Here is a 12,505-nt window from a genome sequence, read left to right on the forward strand (position 1 = left end):
GACAGTGAGAGGAATTAATCAGTGGAACAACTTGCCTCCAGAAGTTGTAAATGCTCCAGCACTGGAAGTTTTTAAGAATAGCTAAGAATAGAATAAGGTAGAGTAGAGTAGAGTAGAGTAGAGTAGAGTAGAGTAGAGTAGAGTAGAGTAGAGTAGAGTAGAATAGGATCAGGAATAGGAATAGGAATAGGAATAGGAATAGGAATAGGAATAGGAATAGGAATAGGAATAGGAATAGGAAATCAGAATAGAATAGAATAGAATAGAATAGAATAGAATAGAATAGAATAGAATAGAATGGAATGGAATGGAATGGAATGGAATGGAATGGAATGGAATGGAATGGAATGGGATGGGATGGGATGGGATGGGATGGGATGGGATGGGATGGGATGGAACTAGGCTTCCCCAAAAAGCACAAAGCAGATTCCTGGTCCTGACAAAACCACTTTTATTAAACAAACAGTGAATTCCTCTCATTCACCTTCAGCAAAGGCCTCGCAAACAGTCTTTCAAAGATGAATTTATGACTTCAGACCTTATCTATCTTGGACAGCTGCCATGTAAATATTTTCCAAAGGCAGTGCTGTGCAAGGAAAGACTTGGCATAGCATCTCTTAGATTCACGGACATTTCTTCTCACTCCTGAACCGACTGACCGAACGAATTGTTTCCTTCAAAAGCCCACTCCCCTTTTGCTCCTCTTTTAATTCCTATGGGAATTAAATCATTCATCGTCCTCCTGTGGCTTTACTCCCAAGTCAACCCTTGTTCTTTAGCTGTTCCCTTCATCTGGCAACTCTGCACATGTGCACACTCGGAACAGGCTCCAGTTGTTCTTCTGCCTCACTGATGTCAGACTCCGGAGGCAGCAAAGAACTACCAGATGGCCCTGGCCCTCTCTCTGCCTCCAACACAGAGCCCTCATCAGAGCCTTCCCCAGACTCCAGGACTGGCCCATGTTCCTCCCCAACCTCCTCACTGTCCGAATCTGCTGCCAGATCCGCTGGCCACTAGTGGGCCACAACAATGGGATAGGTTGGGATGGGATGGGATGGGATGGGATGGGATGGGATGGGATGGAATAGAGTAGAGTAGAGTAGAGTAGAGTAGAGTAGAGTAGAGTAGAGTAGAGTAGAGTAGAGTAGATTAGATAGAGTAGAGTAGAGTAGAGTAGAGTAGAGTAGAGTAGAGTAGAGTAGAGTAGAATAGAATAGAATAGAATAGAATAGAATAGAATAGAGTAGAATAGAATAGAATTCCAGCTCAATCAGGAGAACCTATACCTATAGATTGGACAACCATTTGTCTGAAAAGGTATAGGGTTTCCTGCCTAAGCAGGGAGGTTGGACTAGAAGACCTCCAAGGTCCCTTACAACACCGTTATTCTGTTCAACGTTAGTGGCTTTAGGCACAACCCAGCTAACGAGAAATTACACGCGTGGCCAGACCAAGGAAACACGTGGCTATTTAAGAGACATCGCGAAGCGATTTCCATGCAAACTTTCAAGGGCCGTTTTTCTCGGCAGGCTGGAAAAACTGCTGAGCTGAGCAGAAGCAATAGATTGCAGGGATGGAAGGAAATCAACTCTATAGGAAGAATGATCAGGATCTGAGGCTCCTAAGTGGCAGCTGAGTTCAGCTAGATGGTCTCTCTCTTTCCGTCAATTGTAATGGATTCAAGCCCCCCCCCCCTCCATTCTTCTCTGCCTGCTCAGTATTGACTGGCTAATTGAGGGCATGGTGCACTAAATCAACATTAGATATATGATACCAAGTTGCTTTCAATTAAAACTCAAGATTCTCCACTCTGGAGGAACAGTTCTTTTTTTTTTAAATGAAATGAAATAAAATATAAAATAAAATAACATAAAATAAAATAGTAAACTAACTCGTGTAGATTCCATTATAATCTTTCGGTTCAGGAAATAGATCATTTTAAAAGCATTATTCATCGGAAAAGGGCTGTTTTGCTTCGTGATTTTTATTGAGTTATTCTGCAAAGCATTAATCTTCAAGCCGCTTCAGATCAGAGACAGTTTGCGATGTAACAATGGCTCTAATTATTCTAGCCAAGTTGTGACTTGTTTTTTTTTTTTTTAATTTTATGAATAGCGTTTTATTTATGTCTCAATAAGTTTCTAGGATTCGTGGTTGGTTTCTCCAGGGTGAAGATCAACAAACTGAAACGCCCCTAACTAGGTAGATTACTGAAACTTCCCTCTTTTAAATCTTTTTTTTTCCAGCCATTTACCAATGTGACCGGCGTCGTGGATGACCATGGAATGTGCCAGTGCTTGGTTTACCTGCCCGATACAACATTTCCTGTACAGAAAGTGGAATACCTTGAAATTCTGGCTAAGGAGCTCTCCGCAAAATTTGACAGTGAACTTTCAAAAGTAAGTGGCTTTAGCCTTGATCATTAGGAGACCGAGCCAAAAGATAGCAGATCTGATAGCAAGTCCTTGATGTTTAGGTAGAACTTATCAGGTGCTTCAAGGTCTGGTTTCACAGGTAGCTTCCTTGTTGTTGTTGTTGTTGTTGTTGGAGGAGGAATTCTTACCAAGGGAAGCTGAGAAGGAATGTGGTCTCTTAATTTCTTGTGCTATTGGGGGGGTGACAGGGCTAATTTGCATGGTCTCAACATGAGTGTATAGAGATCTTTGTGTGTGAGTCATGACAACGTCAAGGAAAGCCAAGTTTGGAAGTTGCCCAGATGTCACCTTGTGAGGGAGATGGGCAGCATAAAAGTTTAATAGAGATAGATAGATAGATAGATAGATAGATAGATAGATAGATAGATAGAGAAAGAAAGAAAGAAAGAAAGAAAGAAAGAAAGAAAGAAAGAAAGATAGAAAGAAAGAAAGAAAGATATTGAGATAAATAGCTGGATAGCTGGATAGAGAGCTAGGGATAGAGATGATGGATGGATAAATATGGATGGATGGATGGATGGATGGGTAGATAGATAGATAGATAGATAGATAGATAGATAGATAGATAGACGGACAGACAGAAAGATAGACATAAACAGATATAGATAGATGGATAGATGAATAGATAGAAAGATAGAAAGATAGATGGATAGATGGATGGATGGATGGACAGACAGATGGACAGACAGACAGATGATAACAGAGAGATGGATAGATGGCTAGGTAGATAGTTGGATGGGTGGATGAGTGATTGGGTAGGTGGATGGATGGATGGATGGATGGATGGATGGTGGATGGATGGATAGATAGATAGATAGATAGATAGATAGATAGATAGATAGATAGCATCAAAAAAGCCAAGGACTGCTGCTTTAGAATGTTGTACTTCTTTTTCTTGAAAAGCCCTTGATGTTGCAACAGTGACCATTAGCTGTGTATCTTCCTCTGTCCACCTCTGAGGTCCTCCCGTAGGAAAAGCAAGAGCAAAATGAAGCCAGGTCATGTCACACTATTCTCCTCTACTGTAGCAGCTGGAGGAACTGCAAAAGGGTTGAGAAGACTTTGGAAAAGAGCAACCCACCCTGAAGTCCTGACCTCAATCTAGCTGTATTATCTGTGTTATTTATGTGAGAGGAAGGATGTCAGAGAGAAGCACTTAAGCCTTTTCAATTATCCATCACTCGTCTCTCTCTAAAGATACTGCAATTATCTTAAGTTGAATTTACCCAGTTCTTGGTTTTTCCCCTGAAGGCTAAACGTTTCCCAAGGCTACAAGACAAGTCAGGGAACTTGTCATACAGATGTTGCAGGACGTCAGCTTTGAGTAGTCTCAGCCAGTTTGGTCAATGATGGAGAATGTTGGTGGTTGTGACCCAACAACATCTGGAGAGATCCTTGAAAAGTCACGTTAACCATCGCTTTCTAGAACAATACAATGCTGTTAGCCCTTTCTATGAAAGAATGAAAACACACTTTGACTCCTTCCATTGACACCCAATCTTTGGGTTGTTTTTCAAAATCTCATAAAATTAATTAATTAATTAATATCTAGAGTTGCCCATCTCCATTGATGACTCTGGGGTGGCTTATAAGCTTCTCTGGAAGGTCTAATCCTAAATGTGTAGTTAAGAGTTAGTTCCCCCTGAATTTATCCATGTTTGTTTCTGAGGACTCAATTATGGAATTGCTCCATTAGAGGCTAGAAACCTGAAGATCGATCAGTTGAAACCAATAAACCAACAATCCCAAGAAATGCCAATACTAAGATTTTATGTACCTACCAGGGGTGAAATCCAGCAGGTTCTGACAGGTTCTGGAGAACCAGTAGCGGACTTTTTGAGCAGTTCGGAGAACCGGTAGTGGAAATTTTGAGTAGTTCGGAGAACCAGCAAATACCACCTCTGGATGGCCCGGAGTGGGGAGGGAATGGGGATTTTGCAGTATCCTTCCCCTGCCACTCCCACCAAGCAATATGGGTTAGAAACTGTGGATTTAGAATCCAAAGATAAGTTTTGCTTAGGCATGTAATTCTCAATTTACGACCACAACTGAGCCCCAAATTTATGTTGCTAAGTGAGCCATTAGTTGTGTCCCATTTTTTATGACTTTTCTGGCCACATTTGTTAAGTGAATCGCTGCAGGTGTTAAGTTAGTAACACGGTTGTTAAGTGAATCAGGCTTCCCCCTTGACTTTGCTTGGCTGAAGGTCGCAAAAGGGAATCACGTGACTGCCACCGTCATAAATATAAATTGACAAGCATCCGAATGTAAATCATGGGACCCTGGAGATGCTGCAATGGTCGTAAGCATGAAAAATGGCCATCAATCACTTGGGGTCTTGACTTACAACCACAGTTGAGCCCAAAATTTCTGTGGTTAAGCGAGACATTTGTTCAGTGAGTCTTTTACGGCCGTTTTACCACCTTTCTTTCCACTGTTGTTAAGTGAATCACTCACTTGATCAGTTAGTAATCTGGTTGTTGAGTGAATCTGGTTTCCCCGTTGACTTGGTTTGTTCAAAGTTTGCAAAAAGGAGACACAGCAACGGTCATAAGTATGAAGTGGTTGCCGAGCCTCTGAATTTCGATCGCACGATTGTGGGAAATGCTGCAAAGGTTGTAAGTGTGAAAAACGGTCATAAGTCACTTTTTTCAGTGCCATTGTAACTTTGAACGGACGCTTTACGAACTATTGTACTACCTGTATTAACCTCAGGGGATCTCCTGTTATTTGATGTGCAGGCAGCTTCCCGGAAAAACCAAATGAAAAGCAGTCACAATCCTTGATCTTCTCTCTCCAAAGAAAAGAGCAATCATCTTCTTCTTCTTCTTCTTCTTCTTCTTCTTCTTCTTCTTCTTCTTCTTCTTCTTCTTCTTCTTCTTCTTCTTCTTCTTCTTCTTCTTCTTCTTCTTCTTCTTCTTCTTCTCCTTCTCCTTCTCCTTCGCCTCCTCCTCCTCCTCTTCCTCTTCCTCCTCCTCCTCTTCTTCTTCCTCCTCCTCTTCTTCTTCCTCCTCCTCCTCTTCTTCCTCCTCCTCCTTCCTCCTCCTTTTCTTCTTCCTCTTCTTCCTCTTCTTCTTCCTCCTCCTCCACCACCACCACCTCCTCCTCCTCCTCCTCCTCCCCTCCTCCTCCCCTCCTCCTCCTCCTCCTCCTCCTCCTCCTCCTTCTTCTTCTTCCTCCTCCTCCTCTTCCTCTTCCTCTTCCTCTTCCATATCCGTCATCAGACGTTGGCAATCATGTTGGCGATCCTATTTTTATCAACAGCCGCATGAAAAAGCGCTGCTCAGTTTTGTCCAAACCAATCCCTTCGATTCTTAAGCCATGGTGTTCTTCTTCTGCCTGGATCTCATTTGCCTTCAATCCTTCCTTGGAGGATTAAGTGAAGGATGCCATAGTTTTGGATTTATCATGCTTCTGGCAGACCGGGAGATTCTTAGCATCCCTGCCCCATTTAAGGGGCGCCCATACTCGGGGCCATTCTTAGGTTTTGCTGCCATTAACACGATTTTCCTGGGAAATATATAGCGTAGTAGTCTTCTGTTTGCTTTCTACACCACTGTGCACCTGCTGTTCAAGTGGCTGCCACCACACCGTGTGCTGTTCTTCTGAAGCCGTTCTGACCAATGTGGTCTCCGCCTTCAGTCGACACTGATGATCCAGCTGCCACTCACCAAGCCTGTTGGACCATGGAAGGTCTTTGATTGCCTCCAACCCAACTTTATAGCATAAAAGGCCATAGTGGGTAAGGCCCAGTGGTGGGTTGCTCCCGGTTCGCACCGGTTCGCAAGAACCGGTAGTAAAAATTTGTAGTTGTTCGGAGAACCGGTAATAACGTTGGCTGGCCATGCCCCCGAACCGGTCCCTGGCCCGGTCGCTGCTCGCTTACCCCGCCCACCTCATCAGAGGCTTTTAATTTTTTTTTACCTTTAAGCATTTTTTCTACAACCTCTTCGGCTGAAGAGGTTGTAGGGAAAAAAATGCCTTTAAAAGCCTCTGACGATCCCAGCTGAGTTGCCTGATCGTCAGAGGCTTTTAAAAGCATTTTTTTCTGCAATTTATTAAGGTTGTAGAAAAAAATGCTTTTAAAAGGAAAAAAAAAAGTTGGCCACACCCACCAGTCACATTACCCCCACCAAGCCACGCCCACAAAATAAGCCATGCCCACAGAACTGGTAGTAAAAAAAATTAGAACCACCCCTGGTAGGCCCCCCTCTCCCAATCCACCACCTAGGGGGTTCCAGGCTCCCCCTAAGAGAATATTCCTCTGCCTTTGCTAACAAAAAAAATATATTTTAAGGCCGGGTGGGAAAACGGACTCTCCACCATTCTCTCTGAAGCTGGGTGACGACGAGACGGGTTTCCTAATGCCTTTTTAATTAAAACTAAGCTCCTTAGTTAGATGTTGTGTTGTTGTTGGCTCCATGGAGATGGACGTTGTTTTCTTTGCAAAAATTCAAGGAAGAAAACCCACCATAAATAATCCCCCAGCTCTTCAATCTCCAGAAAACCTGGGGAGCGGAGATGGGGGAGGGCCCCCCTTGCCCCCTTCCCAGAATATTTGAAATCGTCTGCTTGATGAAAAATATATGCAGGGTTTCAATTAGGTGTCCGGGAGAAGTGGTTTGCCTGCTCCAGCAACCTGGCATCGGTGGCAATGAATGAAGTGTCCTTGAATTAATCAGAAGGAAAAGACAGAGCACTCAATTATAAATTCCCGGCCATAAATATTCATAATTTTCTCAGCTCGGTATAATCAGAGAGACGTTTATCCGTTTCGAAAACACACACACACACACACACACACACACACACACATACGTGCATACAAGAAGGAAGGGGCCGAAGGAGTTGGAGACTCCTGTGGACCCCTAATTGAAAGGCCGCATATTTTTTCATCAAAATATGGAAATGAAACTGAGTTTTGTTTTGAATGTTACGTCGGAAGCGACGGGATCAGTAGTAGTATTCAGCGGTGATCGGGAGGGGGGGGGTCACCCATCTGCCCCGGCGTTATGCCAACCTATATAGCCACATTTTCGAGACCAGTGCATGCACACGTGTAAGCAAAACGCACATGGGTGGGTTCTAAAAATTTTTACTACCGGTTCTGTGGATGGGCCTTGTTTTGTGGGCGTGGCTTGATGGTCATGTGACAATTATTTAGTATTTAGCAGAGGTACTGGTCTACCAGGCTTTTAACTGCTTGCAGAGCTGTACCGGTCTACCCATTTATTTTTGCAGGCACTGATCTACTCATGTATTTTTGCAGACATTGATCTACTCATGTATTTTTGCAGGCACTGGTCTACTCATGTATTTTTGCAGGCACTGGTCTACTCATGTATTTTTGCAGGCACTGATCTACTCATGTATTTTTTCAGGCACTGGTCTACCCATTTATTTTTGTAGGCACTGATCTACTCATGTGTTTTTGCAGGCACTGGTCTACCCATTTATTTTTGCAGGCACTGATCTACTCATGTGTTTTTGCAGGCACTGGTCTACTCATGTATTTTTTGCAGGCATTGATATACTCATGTGCTTTTGCAGGCACTGGTCTACCCATGTATTTTTTGTAGGCATTGATCTACTCATGTGTTTTTGCAGGCACTGGTCTACCCATTTATTTTTGCAGGCACTGATCTACTCATGTATTTTTGCAGGCACTGATCTATTCATGTATTTTTGCAGGCACTGATCTACTCATGTGCTTTTGCAGGCACTGGTCTACCCATGTATTTTTTGCAGGCACTGATCTACTCATGTATTTTTGCAGGCACTGGTCTACTCATCTATTTTTGCAGGCACTGGTCTACCCATGTATTTTTGCAGGCACTGATCTACTCATGTATTTTTGCAGGCACCGGTCTACTCATTTGTTTTCTTTTAACACTGATCAGCTGTAGGGCGGCCCTTTGAAGCCCCGCGGCAAGGGTTTAAACAGTTTTTTTCCCTCTAGCCATCAGCTGGGACTCAGGAGGCAGCAATAGATTGGGGGGTGGGGCCAAATAAAAGGTAAGAATAACACGGGGGGGTGAGGGGGCACGGGCAGGGGGGAGAACCGGTTCGGTGACATCATATTGTCACTGCTACCGGCTCGGGAGAACTGGGCCGAATCGGGAGGAACCCACCACTGAAAGCGCATGCACAGAAGGCTGAAAGAAACGCATGTTGCGAACTGGTGGTAAACATATGTGAAACCCACCTCTAGATGGGATGCACGTGTGATACAGGGTGACACCCTGATTTTGGGGGGTAACTATGCCTCTGCCATAGACTCCCTCACACACAGTTGTCAGTCATGCTTCCTTGCTTGTATTATGCAGACGCGAGCGCATTGAATTCGGAGGTGCATTGTATTATTTAGGAAGGAAGTGAATGGAGCCGACGTGGGAAGCAGCTTAGCAAGGTGATTTATGAGCTTATCTGGGGATCTTCAAATCAAAACTATAGTCCATGGTACTTCCTTTTTAGTCAATGGCTGCCCTGGCCATTCGTTTTTCCCAAGAGTTCCCTCAAGAATAAAGAGAACATTCTATTTTGCAATATATCTCTGATAGATCTTCCCGTATAAATCAAGAGCGGAGTGAGTATGGGCCTGGCATCAGACTCAGAGACACTGTTCTAAAACGATAAGTTTATTTCAGGAATAGGAACGGGGCGACTGAAGACTGTATGTCCTCTCCTTCTGCTATCCCCAGAGGTCAGAAAAGGGATGGAAGGGACCTTGGAGGTCTTCTAGTCCAGCCCCCTGCTCAAGAGGACACTCTATCCTCTCCTTCTGCTATCCCCAGAGGTCAGAAAAGGGATGGAAGGGACCTTGGAGGTCTTCAGCCCCCTGCTCAAGAGGACACCCTATCCTCTCCTTCTGCTATCCCCAGAGGTCAGAATCAGAATAGGGATGGAAGGGGCCTTGGAGGTCTTCTAGTCCAGCCTCCTGCTCATGTAGGAGATCCTAGACCATTTCAGACAAACGGTTGTCCTGTCTCTTCTTAAAAAACCTCCAGTGATGAAGTGCCCGCAATTTCTGGTGGCAAGCAGTTCCACCGGTTAATTGTCCTCACGGTTAGGAAGTTTCTCCTTCATTCCAGGTTGCTTCTCTCCTTCATTAGTTTCCATCCATTGTTTCCTATTTTGCCTTCTGGTGCTTTGGAGGATAAATTGACCCCTTCCTCTTTGTGGTAGCCTCCAGTATTTACTGAATACTACTATCAGGTGGTCATTTATAGAGGCAGAAAACAACCAAATTTTCCCAACCAAATTTGATGTCAACAATGTTCTAATTATTTATACAAAGCCACAAAAAACACGGTGGTATCATCCAAGCTTATATAAATCACATACAGGTAGTTCTCAATTTAGGACCATTCGTTTAGTGACTGAAGTTTCAACGGCACTGGAAAAAGGGACTTGCGACCATTTTTCACACTTCTGACCATTGCTGCATCCCCACGCATCATGTGATCAAAATCCAGACGCTTGGCAGCTGGTTCGTATTTATGACGGCCGTCGTGTCCCCGGGGTCAGCGTTTGCAACCTACCCACAAGCGAAATCAACGGGAAAGCCGGATTCACTTTAATCACCATGTCACTAACTTCGCAACTGCAACAATTAGCTTAAGAACGGTGGCAACTGGCATGCACTTATGATGGTTGCAGTGTCCTCAGGGGATCTCCTTTTGCAAACTTCTGACAAGCCAAGTCATCGGGGGAAGCCAGATTCACGTAACAGCTACATTGCCAGCTTAACAACTGCAGCCATTAACTTAACAGTGGCAGGAAAGGTCGTAAAACAGGGCAAACCCGTACTTAGTAACTGTCTTCCTTCGAAATGGAAATTTTGGATTCAATTGTGGTCGTGAGCCAAGCGCTACCTGTATTACACTATAAATGATACAATTGGATAATGCCATTATTCTGCATAGATTTAGTTAGGGGAAGCATTTTCTCAGTAGACGGGAATTTCCTGAAGTTCTGAACAAGCTTATTTTCCCCCTCCCCTTTCAGCCAGCTTTTGCTTAACGGACTGGGCCATTGCTTAACTGAATAGAATGGAATGGAATGGAATGGAATGGAATGGAATGGAATAAGGAATAGAATGGAATGGAATGGAATAAGGAATAGAATAGAATAGAATAGAATGGAATAAGGAATAGAATGGAATTGAATGGAATAGAATAGAATAGAATAGAATAGAATAGAATAGAATAGAATAGAATAGAATAGAATAGAATAAGGGATAGGATAGGATAGGATAGGATAGGATAGGATAGGATAGGATAGGGCAGGGCAGGGCAGGGCAGGGCAGGGCAGGGCAGGGCAGGGTAGAATGGAATGGAATAAGGAATAAGGAATAAGGAATAGAATAGAATAGAATAGAATAGAATAGAATAGAATAGAATAGAATAGAATAGAATAGAATAGAATAGAATAATTCTTTATTGGCCAAGTGTGATTGGACACACAAGGAATTTGTCTTTGGTACATAAGCTGTCAGTGTACATAAAAATACATTCATCAAGAATCATAAGATACAACATTTAGAGATAGTCATAGGATACTAAATAAGCAATCAAATCATACTAGGAAACAAATAAAACAATATAAATTGTAAGGATACCAGCAACAAGGTTACAGTCATAAGTGGGAGGAGATAGGTAATAGGAAGGATGAGAAGAATAAAAGTAATATAGTCTTAGTGAATAGTTTGACAATGTTGAGTTGTTGAGTTGTTTAGCAGAGTGATGGCGTTCGGGAAAAAACTCTCCTTGTGTCTAGTTGTTCTGGTGTGAAGGGCTCTATAGCAGGGGTCACCAACCTTTCGGACCATGGGGACCACCAAATTCATAATTTTAAATCCCGCGGACCACTAATATGATTTTTTTAAAAAAACATAGATAGTATTTAGTGCAATGTAAAAAATGCAAATAATTTTTCTGTGGACCACCAAAATTTTCTCGCGGACTACCAGCGGTTCACAGAACACCAGTTGGTGACCACTGCTCTATAGTGTCATTTTGAGGGTAGGAGTTGAAACAGTTTATGTCCAGGATGCGAGGGGTCTGTTTCACAGCCCTCTTTTTGACTCGTGCAGTAGACAGGTCCTCCATGGAAGGCAGGTGGGTAGCCATTGTTTTTTCTGCAGTTCTAATTCTCCTCTGAAGTCTCTGTCTGTCTTGTTGGGTTGCAGAGCCAAACCAGAGAGTTATAGAGGTGCAGATGACAGACTCAATCATTCCTCTGCAGAACTGAATGGAAAAAAAAAAAAAGCTTTGTTGCTTTGTAAATCTATTTGGGCCAGTTGTGTGGCAAACACACCAGCACGATGCATTATCCAGTGTGAGCTGATCAGGAAAATGCTTTCAGTTGCTTCGCTACAGTGGCGTCAAAGAGAATGATTTAGTTTCGACATTTTTTTTAATACCGAGAGGAAAAAAAAAACAAGAGAATTTTTCAGGGTTGCTCATTGTATCTCAGGGTTAAGACCGTTTGGAAGTGGTGTTTAATGCACATTTCTTCTGAATGAACACGCCGTTCGAGCCGCTCTTTGCCAGAAGCGAGTGATTGATGTCTTTCATAAACGCATCACTCTTCTTGAAAATGGCTCGGAGACACAAAAGAACGACACCTCTTTTATCCCAAGGAGGCTGGCTGTCTTTTCAACCATCACAGCACAACCATCGTCCGCTGTGTTCTTACAACTTGTCCTATATTGCTTTTGTAATCCCTCACCGGAGTTCCTTTTGCCGAGGATTTGCTTAATGCTATTTGTTATCTTGACACGGCCATCCATTAAAATACTTCAGTTTCTGGGGTTTGATTCTGTGCTCGGAATCGCTGAGAAAGGGAAGTAAACTGCAAAGTAGGAAAAACAGACGTTAGCTTTTAAAGTGGATGAGATTTGAAGCATGGAGAATCAGGATCCCACGCTGACTTCCAATGATGATGATCTGTTTCATCCTATATACATGAATCTGGTCAACTAAGGGTCAACACTAAATTGGCACTATTTATTTATTTATTTATTTATTTATTTATTTATCGAGTATGTATTAGATAACATATAAGCA

The 12,505-nt window shown here is 43.0% G+C and overlaps 1 protein-coding gene across 1 annotated transcript in view; it reads left to right on the forward strand.

Moving 5' to 3' along the window:
• The window catches only part of OLFM4 (olfactomedin 4), a 45,952-nt gene that overhangs the window by 9,252 nt on the left and 24,195 nt on the right, over window positions 1-12,505 (forward strand). The window contains exon 3 of the mRNA XM_070943467.1: window positions 2,247-2,399. Within this exon, the coding sequence (XP_070799568.1) occupies window positions 2,247-2,399 (153 nt within the window). The remainder of the gene's footprint in view (window positions 1-2,246; window positions 2,400-12,505) is intronic.

The sequence above is a fragment of the Pituophis catenifer genome, unplaced genomic scaffold (genome assembly GCF_029215685.1).
Source record: "Pituophis catenifer annectens isolate HBS135680 unplaced genomic scaffold, rPitCat1.0.hap2 SCAF_4, whole genome shotgun sequence".
In the NCBI taxonomy this organism is placed as follows: domain Eukaryota; kingdom Metazoa; phylum Chordata; class Lepidosauria; order Squamata; family Colubridae; genus Pituophis; species Pituophis catenifer.